Source organism: Eublepharis macularius, chromosome 3, assembly GCF_028583425.1.
Source record: "Eublepharis macularius isolate TG4126 chromosome 3, MPM_Emac_v1.0, whole genome shotgun sequence".
Taxonomy (NCBI): domain Eukaryota; kingdom Metazoa; phylum Chordata; class Lepidosauria; order Squamata; family Eublepharidae; genus Eublepharis; species Eublepharis macularius.
This window is the reverse complement of record NC_072792.1, coordinates 51,638,036-51,661,369: the sequence shown is the minus strand read 5'-3', so window position 1 is coordinate 51,661,369 and position 23,334 is coordinate 51,638,036. Positions and strand designations below refer to the sequence as shown.

The following is a 23,334-nucleotide window of genomic DNA, read 5'->3' as shown; positions in this document are numbered from 1 at the left end:
TTTTAAGGGGGGCAGGATGTCAGGTCCAGTGTATATTTAAACTGTACTGACTCCATTTTCTAATGTTTCTAGTGTCTAAGTGCTTTCCCCGCAGGTGCACCAGTTCCCAGGCAGCTTTCCCACCGGAGGAGACTGTTTTGTCTAACACCGTTCCACCAGGCATTGGCCTTGACGGAGAGCAGCTTCCCAAGACTGAAAGATGTTGTTTTGAGAACTGTGGGGGGAGGCTGATGCAGATGGGAACTGTTACTCTGTACCTCATGCTTTGCCCTTCATTGGTAACAATGACTGTGTACCATCCTGAGTCTCCTATTCAGGACAGTGGACTATAATGGACCTTTTCTGCAGTAAAGTTTCCTTATTCAATCAATGGACTCTTGTTTGCTTTTGAAAGGGAACCTGTAGGAAGAGCCTTATCTAGCCACAAGCTGACAGCGGAATGCTTTGTGACATTTAGCAGGTCCTACACAGGATTGTTTTCCAGGTGTCTGTGCTGTACAGAGTACAGACACCTCTTTATAGCCAGACTTTTAACAGAGTGCCAGCACATCTTGGGCATTGGGCTGGGAGGGGACAACATTGTGAGTACCGGCAAGTCTTTTTTTAAAGAAACAAAAACACTTGTCCTATACAGGCATTATCCTTCTGTTGCTGCTTGAGGTTTTGTGTAAGGGACCCACAGAATTGCCTGAAATGTTCTGTGTGCCTCTGTGCATGTGGACTTGAAAAGATTTGTACCAACTGCTTCCAATTTGCAATCTCATGCCCAGACCAAAGCAGTTTTCTCTTCCTGCTCTAAATTAGCACATTTTAATTTTTACGTATTATGGATGGATTCCTTTTATGCACAATGGAAAATCAACATATGGCGGAGGGAATGAAACCAGGTGGAAGCAAAACCACTAGAAACAATGACAGGCAATAGTCACATTGCCTGATTTCCTGTTTCTAGACCAGATGTCATTTAAACATCATTATCTCGTAATTTTGTGCCATACTAGTGGTGAAAGCTTCTTACAGCATGCTGTTTAGCATGCTGCACGTCCACCTTTAGATTTCTATGATGTGGTCTTCAGGGTCTACTTCCAAGGCCTTCAGAAACTTCACCTGCTGAGAATGGCAGGGACTAGAGTTAGAGACCAAAGTTAGTTAAAGAACTAGTCAGGTGACCAATTTATTTTCAGGCCTAATAAATTGCTGGTTCTTACCTTTAAAGATGTGTTTGGACTTAGAGTAGGGCTGCCAACCTTCAGGTGGGTTTGGAGATCTCCTCGTCCTGGAATTACAACTGATCTCCAGGCTAAAGGGATCAGCTCCCAGGGAGGTAATGGCAGCTTTATAAGGTGGACTCTGTTGCTTTGCATCCCTGCTGAGCTCCCTCCCTTCCCCCAATTCTACCTCCCCAAGATGATTGGCAGGTCTCCTGGGAGGGTGAGGGCTAGAGAACTTAGTTTGGTAATCCCTGTGCATGCACGAAGCACACATCTCTGCCCCTTGCTGTGATGACATCACTTCCATCAGTGGGGGGTGGGTGGGTGGAAGCACACGTGCACCCTGCACTACGGCTGATTTCTTAAGAATGCTGTATTTTGGGCCAGTTCTTAAGGAAACGGGCTACGACTTGAAGCACATATGGGCTCCTGCCCCCATGTGACGCTGTCGCTTCCAGAAGTGATGCCATCACAGTGGGGCATGGAGGCATGTGTGCCTGTTTGCATGAGCCAGTTTGGTGTAGTGGTTAAGATCGTGGTTCTCTAATCTGGAGAACCAGGTTTGATTCCCCACTCCTGCACTTGAAGCCAGCTGGGTGACTTTGGTTCAGTCACAGCTTCTAGGAGCTCTCTCAGCCCCACCCGCCTCACAGGGTGTTTGTTGTTGTGGGGATAATAATGGCATAATTTGTAAACTGCTCTGAGTGGGTGTTAAGTTATTCTGAAGGGTGATATATAAATTGAATGGTATATCGAGTGGAATGGCGGTATGTAAATTAAATTATTAGTAGTAGGTGATTGCCAGGTGGCTTGCCTACAGCTTGCCAAGGGGCAAAGAGATGGGATTTTGCCCATCACTGGCAGGCACCTGGCAAGCCTACTCCCAGACTCCATCCCTATATCTCCAAGAATTTCCCAGATTGGAGCTGGCAACTCTAGCTGTGGTTGGGCCAGACCTGCCAGACCATCAGACGAAAGAGGGACAGATGCGGAAGGGCAGGGTGAACTCTTGGGTTTGTGCATGATTAAACATGGCTCCTGGGTTGCTAGGTGTTTGGTTTTCACCCAGACAGTCTGGTGCTTTCTTGGACTGCCTGAGTGAAATGGAGTAAGAATACCAGACACCTGGCCCCACATTTGTAATGATCTAAGAGGAGAGAGAAGGGGCAGGACTGTAGGAAAAAAGCAGACCATTTGCAAAGACCTGAGCATTTGCAGACCTAATCAAGTGCAAAATTAGGCCCTTGGAAGTTACTGCTGGGCCAGAATGCCATGGCTCATTTTCTGACTGTCCTGCATGAGCTACACCTGCTCCCATTGGAATTCCGGAACAGGTTCAAGGTTTTGGTTTTAAAGCCCTTAGCAGACTGGTACCAGCATACCTGAGGACCATCTCTTACCCTATATTCCCTGGAGACTGCTCCATTCAGTGGACAAACATCTTCTAGTGGTCCCTGGCCCAAGGAGGTCTGCCTTGCCTTGCCCAGGTCCTGGGCCTTTTCGGCCCTGGCCCCAGCCTGGTGGAACTCTCTGTCTGTGACAACTCAGGCCCAACAGGATTTATTCTGCTGGGCCTGAAAGCTGGAGATGTTCCACCAGGCCTTTGGTGGTTGAGGCAAACGGGCCTCCAACTCAGCCTCCTACCAAAGGAGAGGGTGTGTCCTCTCCCTGGTTGTTGTTGTTCTCATCGGATGATTACCAGTGGCTCTCGTGGGTCCAAAATATACGGGACTGTGCAATGTGCACTGCTGAGGGTGAATCTGTAAAATGTATTTGCTTTTTTGCTACTGGTTTTATCTGTTTTATTTGATATCTTTTAAACGGATGTGATCTGCTCTGAGCCTGCTTACAGGAAGAATGGACTATCAATTTAATAAATAATTTACAAGCTCCACAGTGGTTGCTAAGTGACTCACTGCAATGAATCAACCTTCTGCAAAGCCTACCTCAGCTTCTGTAAAGCATATCTCTGCCAGGGCAAAGGATAGCTCAGATTGGCAAGCTCAATGACAAGCTGTGCAAGGAAGGGCACCTGAGCAAGCCAACACTTTTGTACTTTACAAGGGAAAAAAATCTCCAGCTGACAAGAATGGGGAAAGGTGAATGGCAACCGTCTGCATTTTGAATTGGCTGGGAGTGCTCTTTGCTCCTCCCTTGCAAGGGTTTGATTGGAAGGGAGAAATGCCATTTCCAAGAAATCAATACAGAGAAAAAATGTACTTATGTTGATCCAGAGGAGTTTTTTTACAACAAGCATTTTTGAGGCTACAGTACCCACCAAATGAAGTGAGGAAACAAATCGACAGGGCTAGACTAGTACCCAGAAACAGCCTGCTCCAGAACAAACCTAAAAGAACTAACAACAGAACACCACTGGTTGTCACCTATAGTTCCCAGCTCAAACCCATCCAACGTATCATCAATGATCTACAACCCATCCTGGAAAATGATGCCTCTCTCTCACAAGCCCTAGGTGGAAGACCTCTCCTTGCCTACAGACAGCCCCCCAACCTTAAATGACTTCTCACTTACAACCATGAATTGGCTAGCAGAGTCACCAACACAGGTACCAGACCCTGCAACAAACCCAGATGCCAGCTCTGCCCTCATATCTACCCAGGAAATACAATTACAGGACCCAATGGCATCAACTACACTATCTCTGGCTCTTACAGCTGCTCATCCTCCAACATGATATATGCCCTCATGTGCCAACGATTTCCACCTGCTCTGTACATTGGACAAACCAGCCAACCTCTGCGCGAAAGAATAAATGGACACAAATCTGACATTAAAAATGGCAACATTCAGAAACCAGTGGGAGAACACTTCAATCTACCAGGACATTCCATCGACTTAAAGGTCACTGAAGTTCAACAGAAAACTTTCAAAAACAGAATCCAACAGGAAGCTGCTGAATTGGAATTCATATGTAAATTTGACTCAGTCAGGCTTGGATTGAATAGACACTATGAATAGTTATCTCATTATCAGAAGCTACTGATTGCATCTACTCCCTCCTCTCCTCTCCACTTATATATCTGACCAGTTTCTTCTTACCCTCCATGCATCTGAGAAGAGAACTGTGATTCCTGAAAGCTTATGCTACAGTAAAGTTGATTAGTCTTAAAGGTGCTACTGGACTCTTTTCAATTTTTGTACTTATGTTGCATGGCTGGTAAGCGCTGGAACTTGAAGAAAGAACAATGGATATTTTCAGGGAGGGTTTTTTAAATTGCAAACTTCTTGAATTTCCATTCTAGATAATCAAGGTAATTATTTGAAACAGCTATTTCTTTGTATATTTCAGCTTGTGCGCTTCATTTTGCATACCGCTACTGATGTTGCATTCTGGGAGCTGCAGTTCAGGGAATGCTCCTTGTACCCCTTATGGACTTTAATATAATAAAGTGGCCTCCATTCCCATCCTTAGCTGAGCTCTAGGGTTTTATTTTCTTATTAAAGTACTTATATAGAATTGACCTGAAGAACCACCACCATCTCACATCCTATCATTCTAATTCTATTTCTTACCCTTCAAGATTCTCTGCCCTGTGAAAAAAGCCCTTTTTAAAATGCCTGGAGGTCAGAGGCAGTCCAGCTGCTGCTTTCTTCCGCTTCTCCGCAGTAGGACCTGAAACATCTCTCACCATCTCTACACCTCTGTTTCCTCCCCACAACAGCTTTGCAAAGGAGGAGAGGCCAGAAGTGTGGGACCCGGGTGCTTTGTGCTGGCCAAGCACACAGCCAGATGCCAAAGGCTCTTTTGAACTCTTGCAGCAGCTTCTCCAGACACAGCTTCAAAAGTTATGCATGGGAGGGCATTCTCCTGCCTTCTGTCCCCATCACAGCAAGGCCTCGCCCAGTGGTGTCAATAGCTGCAGAAGGTGTGATGATGTAACTTCTGGAAGGAGTGTGCACAAAAATCTTTCCTCATGTGAATACTGCCCCCCTAACCTGTGTGCAGTATTTTTGCAGATACCATCTGGCAACCTTATATGGCCCATAAAAGTGGCAAAACGGCATACTAGGGAGAAGGCTCCAGGCTGTGGAGGAGAGGCTTGGGAAGGGAGGAGGAAGAGGAACAAGGTGGTGGCAACCTCCTGAGGCTTTTTGCTCGCACTGAGGGCTCAGCCAGGACCATGGAGGAGTGGACGAAGTACAAGGCAGATCCTGATCCCATGGGTCTCCATTGTTAAATAAAACTTGTAGTATGTGCTAGTACAAGTTTATAGTATCAATTTATTATAATTTTATTCCATTCTTTCCCCACCAAGTTACGCATATGCTTGAAATGAATTCAGAAAGAGTGTTGGACAACATTCCACTTGCCAGACACCTTCTATGACAACATGTTAGCTGCAATTTTAAGTTATTTTTATGAAAAAACTTGTACAGGAGAAACTATAAAGTTAGTTGAACCTCTCCTCTTTCCCCATTCTGGCTTTCATAATTTTAACAGCCTGGTTTATTATTTAGCACCATTTTAAAAAAAAATCCAAGGAGTTCGGAGCAACTTAATCTGTCCTGCTTTGTGATAACCCTGGCAGGTAGATGGTGACTAGGATAAGGTTACCCAGCAGATTTCATGAGTGATTCTTCTCCAAAACTCTTTATCCGTGCTGGCATAAGTCACTGTAGTGGAGTTATGGGTTCTTTAGAACTTACCATTGAAACAAGAAGGTCTCAGTGACCTTGCCGAAGTTCCACTCCAACCAACATCACAGCAATGCCCTTGAGCTTCGTAAGTGCACTGAAATGCAAGTGAAGAGCCCCTGCCATCAGATAGAACTGAGATGCATGGCGGCCGGTCCTTCCAGCCCTGGTGTATGGACATCATACCCATAGAAATTAGAGATGGGCAGGAACCGAAATACAAACCAAAGTTTGTGATGAACCAGGTCAATTCGTGGTTCGTGAACCAGCAGTTTATCAGAGCCCATTTCTGATGAACCTCCATGAACTTTAGGCTGGTTCATTTGTTTCTTTTTTGGTTTATCACTGCAGACAGCCTGGCGCTGATCAGTTTCCTAGGCAGCAAGGGATGGACTTCCTGCAGGCCTTCTGCTGACCCGGAAATGACCTTCTGCTGACCCAGAAGTGACGATTTGCTGGCCTAGATATGACGTTTTCATGAACCAAACAAACTGGTTCACAAACTGGGGCAGGTTCATGAAAGTTCGTGGTTCATGGTTAATGAAATGTGACAAACCACGAACCACATGGTTCAGGTTTTTTTCCTGTTCGTGCCCATCTCTAGTAGAAATTATTGTTTGCATAGTTCTAGGTACTCCAAGGAGGCAATGCCAAAACTTTGTTTTCTTACAACCCACTGTTACGTTAATAATCTGATAATTTGGGAATTTTCCTATGAGGAAAGAAAATATCCCTAGATAAGAAATGCAGTAGAACGTGTTCCTCACAGTTTTGCAGAGATCCTTTATCTGTATCTCTGTCTTTCATAACAATTTTTCATGAAAGTAAAAATGCAAAAAAAAAAAATGTCTAGGAACTGCAAGACATGACACATTTCCTTCACTGCAACCTTTAGGTAAATAAGAACATGAACTTCATTTAAGATTCAGAAAACTGACTTCCACTGTTGTCTATGAATAGCATGATCAGCAAAATAATGATTTCAAAACTTCAATTACAGATTAAGCTGATTATTAATTTTTTTGTTGTCAGATTCAGCTACAGGATGGTTGTTTTGTACTTCATCTTGCTCTTGGCTTTTTCCTCATTTTCTGATGCATACAAAAACTGTAAGTCTTACTCTTCCTTAACTTTATTCACAACAATACCTTAAAATTGAATGGTTTCTCTTTTACTTTCTGCTGACTTTCACTGAACCCTTAGAGATTACCTAGATATTTATCACTATTATTTTGGTTTCTTAAAATGGATTTTTGCACACCTGTCCAACAAGTAGAATTGAATAAACTATGAAAGCCATCTTTAAGAATGTACCGAAGGTCCTGGGACTTAACATGTATTCAAGATGTAAAGTTTTGTGAAGCGCTCCAAGGTGATCTCTCCAAACTGGGTAATTAGGTGCAATATGGAAAACCAAATTCAATGGATGTAAGTTGCAAGGTGGTGGTGGTGCATAGTGGAACACACACACCCAGCTTAAAGCATATGCTGATGGGGACTGGACTTAGGGAGGCTACGAGGAAAGAAATGTTGCAGTTGTAGTGGATAGCTCATTGAAAATGTTGACTCAGTGTGCAACAACGGTGAAAAAGGCAAACTCCATGCAGAGTAGTATTAAAAAAGGGATTGAAAATAAAACAGCCAATACTGTAATGCTCCTGTACGTTGTGGCCTCATTTGGAACACCCTGTACAGTTCTAGTTGCCTTATATCAAAGCTTAAAAAGCATGAAAAGGAAAGTCAAGACAATTGGAAGCACTTTTCCTACAATGTAAAATTTAAGAGTGTGGGGATTTTTTGGTTTAGAATAAAAACAACTGAGGAAGGAACACGATAGGGGTTTATAAAATTAGGGATGAGGTAAAGAAAGTGTACTAAGAGAATTTTTGTTCCTCCTGTAATAGCAGAACTCAGGGCAATATGTTGAGGATAAACAAACAAAAGTACTTCTTCAAATCCATCAGAGGCTACTCCCCTTGATGACTAAGGGGCAATAAGCCCCTGAATATCACGGAGAGGAGGCAGTATCAGGGGAAGCCTTGGCCACTAGGCCCTGTTTCCTGGTTCTCTATGGTAACTGGCTCACCACTGTGGGAAAGAGGACGCTGAACCACAGGTCTTATTTCTACAGCAGGGCACTTCTTATATTCTTACTAGTTTTTTTAATCTAATGAATTAATTAATTTGCAGGGTTCACCATGGAGGGCGAGGCTTTTGCTGTAAAGTGTCCTTTTGCAGAAGATCATGAGACAGTAACCTGGCACCTTTCCAAAACGAACAAGACCATCTCCACAGATGAAAAAATGCGAATATTTTCTTCTGGGGTATACCTTTGGTTTCTGCCAACATCCACCAATGACTCTGGGAATTATATTTGTGTCAAACATAAGTAAGTAGAAAATTGACAAAATCTGTTTTTGTTTCTTTTGAAAAATTACAGTTGTTGTTTTGCATCCTAGGTCTGATTCTCAAACGATCGAATCTGTGAATGTGACGATTCATCCGTACAAAGAAGGCATTTGTTATTACAATGAAGATTTATATTCTTATACTTCAGGAATCCCTGGGTCTGGAAAAATTTATTGTCCTTCTATTAATAAGTATAAGACTGCATCTGATGTCAAGTGGTACAAGGTACGTACTACTGGGACCTTGCTGAATGATACGAGATTCTTTTGGCTGGATACATGGAGCATCAACCTTGGTAGGGAGATTTGCAATTACTTATGAAGATGTTGTCTCCTTTGCCATGAAACTGGTACAGAAGACAACCAAACTTGATTTGTGTCTACTTGATCTTAGGGACTAGATCTTCTACTTTCGCCAATAGACTCTTTAGCTGAGCTGGCAGAGGTGATTTGGATGTGTTTTTTAAGTCATACCACATAATCTTTGGGACTGAATCACTGTTGCCAGAGACAACTGCCACTCAGGACCTTATGACAATCTTTTTTTAAAAAAAATCCTAATTATGTAAACAAATCAAGAATATCAAACAAATTGACCAAAATATTTTCCTTAAAACTAACAGTTCAGTCCTTAACCCAAAACCTGCTCTAAATCTTATTAATCATCATTAGGACAGATCTAGTTAATAATCTTTGGGTCAAAGATACTTAGTCCTATCATATCTTAAAACTAATTTTTAAATACAGCAGAAAGTCATTCAACCTAAATATAAGACAATATTGCAGTTTTGGTCTGCTCTGGCTTTACTGCACTATAATAGTTTATAAATGGCCTCCATCTTTGCATAAATAAGACATGAGAGTGAGCTTTCTTTCTAGACAGCTGTCAGGAAATGGAAATTTTATCTTTTTTTTTTAATAAATTTTTATTGGGTGAGTTAATACATAAGTCATTTCATACATAATCTATTATCCCCCATATCCTAATTTCCCCCACCCACTCCTCTGTTACCAGAACTGCTCTTTATTATAATGGGGAATTAGCTATAGCAGTCTGTAACCTTTAATATTAAGCGAGGATCATAACCTATGTATACGGAGGTCCCGATCCCAGACACTCTAGTGAAAAAGAGGCAGACAAGGAGTAAGGTCCAAACACGTGTATTGAGTGTAGCGTAAGCCTAGCTTGCACAATCATACAAAGAACATACAAGGTCTAAGAAATATAGAGTGGGAAATACAGAGACGTTCGCATTAGCGGGTTCCCAACGATGATAAGGGAAATACTCACAATCCTGGAGCGAAGCAGAGACACAGCAGCGAGGGTGGCCCAATGCCAGCACTGGGACCACAGACGGACAGCAAGGAGGTCTGGATAGGGAATGGCCGAGGCACCGAGTGGTCTGAGAGACCAGCTTAAATACCCCAAAACGTACCCTGGGGCTGGTGCTGTACTTGGTGGTTCTCACAGATTAAAACAAAGGGTCTAATGGGCTACTGAATGGCTTGGATGGGCCACTTTGGTAATCAGATTGTGATAAGTGACACCTCAGGAAGAGGGGACAAAAGAGGGAGGGGGAAATCCAAGTGGGCTGAAAGGATGTTCCAGCGGACAGGGCTTGTCCTGATGTCATCAGCCTTGGAATGCGGAGGTTTCTTTGAGATGCATTCTTTAAGTGCTTGGGATGGTCGGCACTTAGTTCCTTCTCCGGGGCGGCTCCTAAGATATGCAGAGCGGGGCGAGGTACTCTCGCTGCGGACGTGGTGTGCCCGCTTCGCCGAAATGGCTTCCCAAAGCAGTCTCTTCCTCTGGGTCTTCTGGGTGCCTGAGAACATGGATGCCGGCTGGGCATAGCTGGGGCTGGATAGCAGGCTGCCCGGTAGCGAGGGCAAGCTCGGCGACCGGCTTGCGGGAGGCTCCAGGCGGGAACTGACCAGGGAGCGCCTAGCCAGGCTCGCTGGAGGTTTCCCCGGCTGGCGCCCGGCTGCTAGCAGCGGCTTGGGCCCATATGAGGCAGGCTTCCATGGAGGCAGCGGGAACAACACTTTAAAACACAGTCCAAGGCAGGGAACAGGCACGGTCCGTGGCAGATGGCAATGCAGGCACGGGGCACACTTGTAATAAAGTCCAAACGCACACTAGGAAGTCCAGATACAGGTCAGGGCAGGACTGCCCAGAAAGAGAGTCCTTTGTGCAGTTAACCAAACATGGAGTCAGTAAACTACACAGTCTATTGCAGCAGCAAGATAATTGACACGCAGGCAGGAAACTGACACGTGTATCAAAACACACACGTGCAAAGCAGTCTTTGGTGCAGCAGTAAAACAGCAACGCAGGAAACTTTAACACAGTTCATAGCAGGCTTTAAAGCAGGGGAGGGGGCCTACTTGGCAACACTCTCCCTTTTTCTTTGTAGACTTCCAACAGTTTTCCAACCCCTTATCTAATTATATCTACTATATATTGTTATATTATTTAAAATAAAATGTTATTTCTTAATACCATTCTCTTATCTTAAACTCACAAATATATATTCCCTCCATAAAGATCACTTTACCCCCCCCCCTTTAAAAATTCTCCAATATACATAGTTTCCCTTTGACATCCCACTTCTTTTCCAAATACAATTTAAATTTCCCCCAATTAATATAGAATTCTTCAGACTCTTGTTCTCTCATTTTCTTTGTCAGCTTGTCCATCTCAGCCATATACAACAATTTTTGGATCCAATTTTCTATTGTCGGTATTTCTTGAGTCTTCCATAATTGTGCGTATACCATCCTTGCCGCCGTTGTCATGTAAAACATTAGCGTTCTATCTTAGATCGCAAACTCTTCTAAACTTATGGTTAGCAACAACAACTCTGGGTTTTTGTTCACTTTTTTCTGCAATATTTCTGACATAACCTCAACAATATTCCCCCAGAATTGTTTAGCCAGTTCACAAGTCCACCACATATGATAAAACGAACCTTCTTGTTTTTTACATTTCCAACATTTGTCTGACATTTGACTATTCCCATAAGCTAATTTCTTAGGTGTTAAATACCATCTATATATCATTTTATATACATTCTCCTTTATATTAGTACATGTTGATATTTTTAATGTATTTTTCCACAAGTACTCCCATGCATCCATTGTGATGTCTCTATTACAATTTATAGCCCACTTTACCATTTGCACTTTAACTGTTTCATCCTCAGTAAACCACTTTAACAAAATTTTATACATTTTAGATATCATTTTTCCCCTCTTGTAATAAACATTCTTCTAGTTCCGAGTTTTTTGTTCTGAATCCTGATTTCCTGCGATCAGAAACATACAAATCTTTAATTTGTCTATATTGGAACCACCCATAATGAAATGGTAGTTCCTCATTTGCTTTAATTATAACTGCTTTTTGCTCCAATTTCAAGATTTCTTTATAAGTCAACCACTCCTTGCCATTATATTCCGTTTTTGGGTTAACAACTTCAGACGGTACAATCCACAATGGGGTTTCTTCATTTAAGTATCTCTTATATTTTTGCCAAACAATGAATAAATTCCGTCTCACATAATGATGTAAAAATATAGCATCTGCCTTGACTTTGTCATACCATAAATACGCATGCCATTCAAATATTTTTTATAACCTTCCAACGCCAGTAGTTTATGATTCTTTAATGTCATCCACTCCTTCAACCAAACTAAACAAATTGCTTCATGATATAGTCTCAAGTTAGGCAATTGTAATCCACCTCTTTCCTTGACATCATACAAGATCTTCATTTTCACTCTTGGTTTCTTGCCTGCCCACACAAAATTTAATATCTTCCTCTGCCATTTTTCAAATTGCTTTTTATCTTTTACTATTGGTATTGTTTGCAGCAAAAACATCATCCTTGGCAGCACATTCATTTTAATCACCACAATTCAACCTAACCATGACAAGTTTAATTTGTTCCATTTAATCATATCACGATCTATCTGCTGCCACAACTTGTCATAGTTATTCTTAAACAAATCAATATTCTTTGCTGTGAGCTCAATCCGCAAATACTTTACTTTGTGTACTACCTCACAATTTGTAATTTCCATTAATTCTTGTTGTTTTTGCTTAGTCATATTTTTACATAGCAACTTAGATTTGTTTCTATTAATGTAGAACCCAGCAAGATCTCCAAATTCTTTTATCTTGTTTAGCAACTTCGGCATATTTTGAATTGGATCTTCAATTATGACCATCACGTCATCAACAAATGCTCTTACTTTATATGAGAAACCTTTAATTTTCATGCCTCTTATATTGTCATCATCCCGTATTTGCCTTAATAGAATTTCTAATACCATTACAAACAACAATGGCGATAGTGGACATCCTTGTCTCGTGCCTTTTCTTATCTCCAATTTTTTTGTTAATTCGTTATTTACCACAATTGCTGCACATTGATCTTTATATATTGCTTTCACTGCATAAATAAATTCCTTGCCCATCTGCATTTTTTCCATAATTGCAAACATAAAGTCCCAGTTCAAATTATCAAATGCCTTCTCTGCGTCCACAAAAAAAAAGCCAGCCTCCTTCTCTGGATGTTTTTCATAATACTCTACTGCATTAATTACCACTCTCAAATTGTCTTTAATTTGTCTATCTGGCAAGAAGCCTGCTTGTTCATCTGCAACAAATTCTATCAACCAGTCTTTTAATCTCTCTGCTAAAATCTTAGCAAAAATGTTATAATCATTATTTATCAAAGATATTGGTCGATAGTTTTTCACATTAGCTAAGTCTTGCTCCTCCTTTTGTATCAGTGTTATATTCGCTTCATTCCACGTTTCTGGCAGTTCTTTTCCTTCCAATACTCCATTATCTTTTGCAAAAATGGTGCAATGTCTTTGGCCATTATCTTGTAAAATTTCGCTGATATTCTGTCAGGTCCTGGTGCCTTTCCCAGTTATGTTGCTTGTATTGCTTCGGTAATTTCCACATCTGAAATTTTAGCGTTTAGTCTTTCCTTCAATTTATTAGGTACATCTGGTAAATTTATCTTTTGCAGATATTGATCAATCTGGTTAATGTCTATAGGTTTCTTTTGGTATAAATTAGCATAAAATTTATAAAATGCCCTACTTATTGCTTGTTGATCAATTAGTTCCTTACCATCGTTCACAATTCTACTTATTGATTTTCTCTCTCTCTCTCTTTTTTCAATTGCCACGCTAAATATTTTCCAGGTTTGTTGGCTCCTTCAAAAGTCTTTTGTCTTAACCTTTTCAATTCCCATTCCCGCTCTTTGTTTTCCATTGCTTTTATTTGTTCTTGTAAAATTTTTATCTCCTGTTGCAGTTTCTTTTTTCCTGGTCTTTTCCTTAATTGTTGTTCTTTTTGATTTATCTTTTCTTGCATCTCCTTTAATTTCAATTCTTTATTTTTCTTATCTCTAATATTTAAGTCAATCAATACTCCCCAGATAACTGCTTTGTATGCATCCCATACCTTCTGGATTGGCACACCTTGGCCCACATTAAACTGAATAAAATATTTGGTCTCTTTTTGAAGAACATCCAGATTAATTCTGTTTTGAAGAAGGTCTTCATTCAGTCCCCATCTTAATTTCTTAGGTCTCATTCCAAATCTCCATAAAATAGGATTATGGTCTGAGCTTATTCTTGGCATTATTTCCACATCTTTTGTCTGTATAGCGAATTCTTTAGACACCCAGATCATATCTATTCTTGATAGAGATTGGTGACTTGCTGAATAGTAGGTATATTGCTTCACTTTTACGTTGTATTTCCTCCAAATATCTTCCAAGTTTTCCTGTTTTTCCAATTGAAAAAAGGATTTAGGCAATCTTCCCATTTTATTTTTAGTAGCCTTCATTTTTTTATCCCATTGTAAATCCACAACACCATTAAAATCTCCAGCTAGTATCACCTAGTCATAAGTCATTTGGTCTAATTGTGCCACTATTTCGTTAAAAAATTGTTCTTTTGATCCATTCGGTGCATAAATCCCCACAATTAAATTTCTTTTGGAGTTCCAAATAAATTCTACAGCCAAATATCTGCAATCAGAGTCACTAATAACCTCTTTTGGCTGTAAGTCTTCTTTTATGTAAAGTACAACTCCCCTCTTCTTTTGCTTTGCTAACGCCACAAATTCCTTCCCCAATTTCTTATTTTTTAAATATTTAGCATCCTGATTTTTTATATGGGTCTCTTGCAAACAAATTATATTACAATGTTGTTTTGCCAGCCAATGAAATAAAGCCTTCCGTTTTGAAGGTGAATTAAGTCCATTTACATTCCACGATATTAATTTACATTCCATATTCAAGATCTGGCTGGTTTTCTAAAGTCTTTTTCGTTTTCTGCCATAAAAACCTCCAAATCATGCTGTGATTTGATGACTCTTCTCAAGGTTTGAAATTCAAAGCTCAGACCTTCCGGTATTTCCCATCTATTCGTTATATTCAGGGTTTTTAGAATCTGAGTTAGATCCCTATATTTCTTCCTCTCCAACAAAATCCTCTTTGGTAATTCTTTCATGATACTCACTCGCTTCCCCTCCATCGCTAGTAGGCTTTGAAACTGCTTGCTGATAATTTCTTCTTTCATTCTTTTTGTGTTTAACTGGACAATAATGTCCCTTGGCAGATCCTTTTGCAGTGCATAGCTTGAGTTAATTCTGTAGGCTATATCTAGGTTAGCTGCAATTTCCTCTGGTTGTCTGTTTAAAAATTCTGCTAGTATATCAGTAATTTGCTCCTGGGTTTATTTTGTCTTTGTTTCAGGAACGCCCCTAAATCTCAGTTGTTTTTCCATACCTTTACATTCCACAACAGCCATCCTGTCATTTAACACTGAGGTCTCCACTTTAAGGCTTGTAGCTAAACTTTCTGTTTTTTCTCTACCTCCTGAACTTTCTGTTGGGTAACTTGGAGCTCCTTTTTAATCTCATCAATATTTTTTGCCAACTCTGCCACTTCAGATTTTATTGCTTCTTTGATGTCACTTAGCAAAGTCTGTTGTGCTTCTTGTAAAGTCTGTTGTGATTTTTGTATGGACTCATTAAGCTCCTTGTTGCCCTCTGTTACTTTTTTGTCCAAATTTTCAATTGCCGTCTGCCAATTTTTCGACATCGTTGGGCTTGATTTACTACCTGCCCACGAGTCTGATCTCTTTCTAAGCTCCTTTTTTTCTGTTTATTAATTTTGTTTTGTAGATGTCTTTTATAGTTCAATACAGTTCCAAGCTTTTTCTGCTGCGCCAATCAAAATGTTGGGTGTTTTTTCTCAATGGTATACTCTATGGTGAAGCTTTAACCTTTCCCTTGTTCAAAATGGTGTCCTTCCACTTCCTCTTCTGGTCCGCCGATCCTTCTAGTGCTTTACTCGCTGGTTCTCTGACGCATTTCCTGTCTCTCTTCACACGTCTCACTGCTCTCACACCTAAACAAGCTGTCCTCTCGCGATACTTCTGCTGTTCCCACACTCTTTCCCTCCACGTCGCTATCTCCCCAGACCACAGGTATGTAAACAAAATCCTTTTTCAGTTCTTTTATGCCTTAACGATTTTTAAAGTCTCAAAAAAAATTTCCAGATGGCTTTCATAAAACTTCTACTTTGTCTAGCCCTATTTCTCCATGTTTAAACTTTAGTCCTTAAGCCAAATTTGCATCTGTAGGGGGAGATAGTAATCTTTACCTCTTAATTTCTTCTCCGGGTTGTAATCACTGTTTCTTTTGCCAATCCTGTTCAAATTTGTTCCTGAGGTTTGGGTACAACGATCTTATGCCAATTCGTTGACTCCAAAGCTGCTGCAGAGTTAGAAGCTGCCCTTCTTTGAGGGGACCTCAAGGCAGGGGGAGAGTCCTTGATTCAGAACCCCCCCTGTGCCGAGATCACTCACTCTCAGGGTCACAAAGTGTTCCTGCCCGCTGTCTGCCTGAAAGCGGGGGGCTGCAGGTGGTCGAGGCACCTCGCCAGCCAGAAAACCAGCAACTCGGATGGTCCAGCTCCTTGGACCACTTCAGCTCACCATAACACCAAACCGGAAGTCAGGAAATGGAAATTTTATCCATGATTATGCTATACCAACACTTCCTTAACCACATTTTTATATTTGGTATCTTTATGTTCACTGTTTTGCTATGAGAATCTTGGGGCTGATAATATACTTTCCACTAAATACCTGTGATTTTTTTTACAGTTTTTTAAAAAAATTGTCCAAACAAAATTAACTGGTTTGTATGATATGTTGCACTTTATCACATTCAAAATATCATCATTTGTTTTGCAAATATTGCTTGAAAGTAGGACAGCTCCAACATATGTACATAAATGTTCCCTTCTTTGGTAGATGACCCCAACAGAGATTGCTAGAGTTTGAAACATCTTACAAATCCTAGCTGGAGTATAGCACCATCTGTAAAACAGTTTTAAGCCATTTTCTCAGAAGGCTGGCAGAGGTTTCTTGTGGTTTTTTAAATACATGTATTTAAAACTCCAAAAAAAAAAAAAGGCTGGCAGAGATACCTAATATATCTTTTCCCCTCAGGATTGACTTGCAATTTCCTGTGATAGGTCAATTTGCCATTTTACTCTGTAATCTGTCTCTTTGTGTTCTAGCTCTATTCACATCCCATAGAATGTTGCTAACAGTCCTCTAGATGATTTGTAGAAGACCATCGTATCCTAAAAGATGCTTAATGGCTTGAAAATACCAGTTAGCAAGCCTGTGTTTTGAAAATAATTTTTAACCTGCAAATACCGGAATCTCAACAAAGGTTCTACTTTTTGTCCAGTCTCATCCCAGGACTTGAATTTACCCTGACATTGATTTAACAAGATAGATATATTTAAGATATAGGAAATATTATAATAATAATAACACCAACAACAAGATCTGTTGTTGCACTTTTAGAAAGTCCGTGAAGCAGCTTAAATCTTGCTTGAGAAGTTTCCCGTTGAAGTGCATGTCCAGATTACTTATTAAAAGCTAATAGCATTAGCAGAGAAAAACTAGGCATCCGTTTATTTTTATGTTTGCTTCATGTGGTTATCAATGAACACCTAGCTAAATTCAATTTTAACCTATTTCCAATCATCCTATTTCCTTAGGCTAAATCCATTTTGTCAAAGGTACCATCAAGCCCAGTTGCTCCATTTGCCAAATCTTTTCCAATTGCTTCCCCCAACACACAGGACTTTATGGGAATCTGACAGCCAAAGCATTTCCCCAATTTTTATTGGTGCAGTCCATGCTGCAGGTCATACACGGGACATACTGTTCTGCACTAACCTGAGTGTAAGATGAACTGTGCCTTGTTCATGAACAAATAATTTTCCAGCAAAGGTTTAAGATTTTATTTGTCAAACTTCAGTGGTGGACTGGTTCTGGTAACAAATCCTATAGAGTTAAGGTCTGATTTAAAAGTGACATCTAGCAGGATAATGTTTACCCATGTGGCTGGTTCCACGTTCAGATAAGACACTGTACTTGTACCATGAGTACTAACTGGGGTTCTAAATCTTTGATATACTGATGCTTGATAAAGAGCAGCATTTTAGGCATACAGCATAAATGCATCATGGACTGGCATTTTCCTACCAGGTATCAAGATTTAGGTTGTGTCTTGCTGTATTCTTTGCAAGAGTTAGTCATATTACTCTCACCAACTATTACAGTAACGATGGGCTGAAATTTGGTATAGAGAAGTGAGTTTTGCCATTTGCATCATGGGCTTTAGGTACCCTTTACCACTGCCCTAACACATGCATGAACAGTAGCATCAGAGTAGGCAGCTAAAACATACACTGGAGATTTGTACTGAATCCTGTCACATATATCTTAATGCCTATTTGAAGGTTATACTTGGAGGTTTATTTTATTTTATTAATGTCATTTATAGTCTGCCTTTCTCACTGAGGCTCAAGGCAGATTACACAGTGTGAGATTAGTACAATCAGTATCAAGTACATTTCAGTACAGTATCAAGGACATTTCCATAAACAATGCCATACGGTAAATAGATACAAGTTTAAAAGACATAGTATTAGCAAGAATCCAATACAGAGTAGAAAAAAAACTGAAGCAGAACACAATCAATTCTAGGACTAACATTAGACAACATGGAGCACTAGTGGTACATACGAGTACATATTTAAAGCAGCAGATAATATGTAAGGCAATATAGTGATGAAGCCTATGAACAACAACAACAACAACAACATTCAATTTATATACCGCCCTTCAGGACAACTTAATGCCCACTCAGAGTGGTTTACAAAGTATGGCATTATTATCCCCACAACAAAACACCCTGCAAGGTGGGTGGGGCTGAGAGAGCTCCATACAGCTGTGATTGACCCAGGGTCACCTAGTTGGCTTCAAGTGGAGGAGTGGGGAATCAAACCTGGCTCTCCAGATTAGAGTCCCACGCTCTTAACTGCTACACCAAACTGGCTAACTAACTCATTAGCGAAGCATCTTCCCTACAATACAGCCCTCCCATTTGAGTAAAAAGCCTTTTTGAATAGTTTGCTTTTGCATCGTTTACGAAAAGCCAGGAGAGTGGGGGCTCTTCTGACTTCCTCAGGCAGGTCATTCCACAGGATAGGGGCCACCACAGAGAAAGCCCGTGTATGAGCTGCTGCTGACTTCACCTGTGTGCAGCCTGGCACCTGCAGGAGATCCTGTTCAGATGAGCGAAGCTGCTGTGGAGGAACATAGGGAGGGAGGTGGTCCCATAGGCATGCCGGACCAAAGCCATGAGGAGCTTTGTATGTAATAACTAATACCTTGAACTGAGCACAGTAACTGATTTATTCATTTATTATTTATTATATTAGATTTTTAGTCCACCCTGCCCACCGAGCAGGCCCAGGGCAGAGCACAACATTTTAATTTACATAAAAACATTTAAAAGCATATAAAAACATTAAAATAAAATTTAAAACACTATATACAATAAAAACTTCTCCTCAGATGGCAATGGAAGAGTAATTTCATTTCAGACATGGCCCATATATCCATATCTATAGATATATATAGGGTGGTGGACAGATATTTTCAAGTCAAGTCAAGTATGGCCAGCCTAGCCTCTACCATATGCCTGGTGGAACATCTCTGTCTTACAGGCCCGGAGGAAGGATAATAAATCCTGCCGGGCCCTGGTTTCATCAGACAGAGAGTTCCACCAGGCCGGTGCCAGGACAGAAAAGGCCCTGGCTCTGGTCAAGGCCAGATGAGACTCCCTAGGACCGGGGACCTAGGGTAGCCAATGGAGCAGCTGTAGGATGGGAGTGATGTTCATGCTCCTGCTCGCTCCTGATAACAGTCGAGCTGCAGCATTTTGCACTAATGGGAGCCTCCTAGTTAACTTAGATGGGAGACCTATGTATAGAGAATTACAATAGTCAAGCCTTGATGTTACCATAGCATGGATCCTGGTGGCCAGGTCAGTCATGTCAAGATAAGAAGCCATTTTCCAGGCTAGAGTCAGGTTGTAGTAAGCATTTTTTGCTGCTGCCTTAACTTGTTTTTCTAATAATAACGCTGGATCCAGTATAACCCCTAGGTTCTTAACCGAGTCTGCAAGGGTCAGATGAACTCCATCGAAAGTGTGGAGTATAATGTTCTTCAAGACCTCCACTTCCCCAACAAGCATCACTTCAGTCTTGTCTGGATTTCAATTTGTTGTTTTTCAGCCATTTCACTACGGCTGTCAGGCAGTGATCTAAGATTTCCACTACATCCTGTAGGGACCTGGATAGCGAGATATAGAGTTGGGTGTCATCTGCATATTGATGACATCCAACGGCATAGCTGCAAACGAGTTCTCCTAAAGGTTTTATGTAGAAGTTGTGGTGAAGAAAACTGACTTCCCTTAAATTGGCAAAGCACTGCCTACAAGAATTATTTCAGATGGTTTATTAAAGGCTATATGTCCTTGTGCTGTTTGCTGTGTTGTATTTGTTTTTAAAAGGGGGCACTAGAACACTGAAGGAGTTGGAGCACGTTCCTTAAGAGGAAAGGCTAAGGAGTTTGGAGCTCTATAGTTCTGAGCAAAGGGCGGGGTTGTATGGGGGTTGGGGAGAGACATTATCAAGGTTATAAGATATGCATGGAGTGGAGAAAGTGGATGGGGAGATCTTTTCCTCCTTCAACCATAACATTAGAATTTGTAGGCATCCAATGGAATTGATGGGCAGAAGAATCAGGTCAGATGAAAGGAAGTACTTCTGCCATGGATTATTGTGGTGGCCACCACCAGTCTAGTTGTCTTTAAAAGGAGATTAGACACGTTCATAGAGGAGAGGTACTTCAATGGCTATCAGTCATGATGATCATTCAATGGAACCTTTGTGTTTAAAGGCAGTAATCACCTGAATATCAGTGTGGGGTGGCAACAACGAGAGGCTTTGCCATCTGTGCCCTGCTTGTTAGACTTCCAAGGGTATCTGGTTAACTACCATATGACATAGTTTGCTAGATTAGACCATTAGGCTATTCCTAGTCATAGTTAAAGTGGAGCCAATATCTCAAGTGCCTTGCCGTGCAATTCCAAGCAGAGTTGCACCTTTCTTTTGAAATCAACGGGCTTAGATGGGTGTAATGTAACTATGCTTATGAGAGACTATTGGCATCTTCTTATTATGAGTGCTTTGACCAGTTCTATAATATCTTTCGAAAGTCCTGTTCTTGACTGTATGCACAATAGATTTCCAATCTAAACTATCAGAGTGACAGATTTGAGAGTTAGATATCATAGTTAAAACATTTTTAAACATTTGTTTTGATTTTGGGTTGTTTTATAATAGGAAATAAAAATATGATTGCTTTTCTTTCTGATAATGAGTTGCCACTTTTAAAAATCATTAAATGGAACATTTTCTCATAGTTTTTTCATTATCTTTAAAATTCACCTATATTTAGGGTTAGATTAGATAACATCCAGGATCCAGTCTTAGGGAGATATTGGTGTATCTGTGGAGGGGATTGCTAGGGGATCTAGTGAATCTTTCCCCCCAATCACAGTGAATCTACCCGTCCCCCATCAGGCATATGAGTATTTGCATGGGTGGGTAAATGTACATATTTTTAAAAAGCGTCTTAGAGACATATTGAATGTAGTCTTAAGACAGCAAACATGTAATATTTTAATTTTTTGACATCATCATCAAACTCTATGATGGATCTTACTAGGAAAGGGACTGAAAATAAAATGGCCAATATTATAATGCCCCTGTATTGATCTATGGTAGAATACCGAGAATAGTTCTAGTTGTTGTATCACACAGGAACCACACTGCAGAACTGGAAAAAAGCACAGAAGAGGGGAACTAAGGTGATTAGGGGTTTAAAGCACCTTTCCTACGAGGAAAGATTGAAGAGTCTGGAACTATTCGGTTTAGAAAAGAGACACTTAAGGGGGTACATGATAGAGGTTTATAAAATTATGCATGAGGTAGAGAGAGTGTAGAGAGAGAACTTTTTCTCCCTATCCCAAAACACTAGAACTCGAGGGCATCCAATGAAGCTAATAGATTCAGAACAAAGAAAAGGTAGTGCTTCTTTATGTGAAATTTGCTGACAGAGGACATAGTGATGGACAGTTTTAAAAGGAGGTTGGACAGATTCAGTAACCACTAAGTTTATCAGTGGCTACTAGCCACGGGGACTCAGGTGAAGCTCCGCATTCAGAGGCAGTAAATGCTGAATACCAGGGCCAGGAGGCAGCTTCAGGGGAAGGCCTCAGCCTCTGTGTTCTGTTATTGGCCCCTGCAGAGTAACTGGTTGCCATTGTGTGAGAGAGGATGCAGGACTAGATGGGCCACTGGTCTGGCCCAGCAGGGATCTTCTTATGTGCTTATGATAAGCACTTTATAAAAAATAATTAATCCTCATAAATGAACAGGGCTTTGTATTTCAGGACTGTAAATACATTAATGGCTCAAGATACGTAATACAGAATTCTAGACTTTATATTTCTGGTGCAAATGAAGCAGACAATGGAAATTATACTTGCCAGTTTACATACACTCATGGTGGAAGAAAATTTAATGTATCTGCAACAAGGACCTTTGAAGTTGTAGGTAAGACGACCATGGACAAGACCCAGCTAACATTTTCTTTTTAAAAAATCAGCTTCCTTATTAATTTTTCAGCATAATTGTTAGAGCTTTGGATCTTAGAGCAGAACCACAAGTGACAAAAGGCACAGATTGGACACTTGTCAGCTTCCCTCAAGTTTTGATGGGAAATGTAGGCATCCTGGTCTCGCAGCTTCGCTCTCTGACTGCTGTCCAATGGACTTTTCAACTGTCACTTGTCCAACATTCCGCCAAGCTGCCTACATTTCCCATCAAAACTTGAGGGAAGCTGACAAGTGTCCAATCTGTGCCTTTTGTCACTTGTGGTTCTGCTCTTAGACCATTAAAATTCATACCATACGAAGGATTGTCATCTTTAAAATGAACATTATTAACCCTAATTACAATACTTGAATTACCTGCTTTCATTAAATTGAACTTTTTTAACTTCCTTGTTTGTGCTATATTCCCACCTCTAGATTAGTATTCCTCTTCATACAAATAGGTAAAAGTAGTAGCCTTGATACAAATAAAAGGTTTTTTTAACTTGGATATTCCCTCCTTCTCACTGGAAAAAGATCCATAATCCTGTAACCAGAACCCGCGAATTGGCTGTGAAGTGGTGGGGGATAGGGAGCATCAGAGTAGTGGAAGAGCCTCCCCCTCCCCCACCCTGACCATCTTCTTGCGGTATACATGTTTTATCCTCCCTTTCCCGTATTGATCATCATTTTGTGTTTTTGCCTTATTCCCTGTTGGGATTCTTCTGTGTGTATTAGTTTCTATTCCTCATCCCCTGCTCTCTTGTGTCTGAATGCATGCTTGGCTCCGCCTCCTATGGCAGACATTTTGTGCTGGCACCTGCCACTCCACCTCAGAATTCCAAAGGTGCTTGCAGAATGTGATGGAATCTTGGAAAGTGCTATAGATTCCTGGCTTGGCATCATGGGAGTTGTAGCTCAGAATTCGTAGAGA

General features: G+C 40.8%; 1 protein-coding gene across 1 annotated transcript in view; it reads left to right on the top strand.

Annotated features, from left to right (window-relative positions):
* IL18R1 (interleukin 18 receptor 1) overlaps positions 1 to 23,334 on the top strand; it is a 78,775-nt gene that overhangs the window by 6,777 nt on the left and 48,664 nt on the right. Inside the window, exons 2-5 of the mRNA XM_054974367.1 lie at positions 6,900 to 6,976; positions 8,058 to 8,256; positions 8,327 to 8,501; positions 22,200 to 22,362. Of these exons, the coding sequence (XP_054830342.1) occupies positions 6,913 to 6,976; positions 8,058 to 8,256; positions 8,327 to 8,501; positions 22,200 to 22,362 (601 nt within the window). The 5' untranslated portion in view covers positions 6,900 to 6,912. The remainder of the gene's footprint in view (positions 1 to 6,899; positions 6,977 to 8,057; positions 8,257 to 8,326; positions 8,502 to 22,199; positions 22,363 to 23,334) is intronic.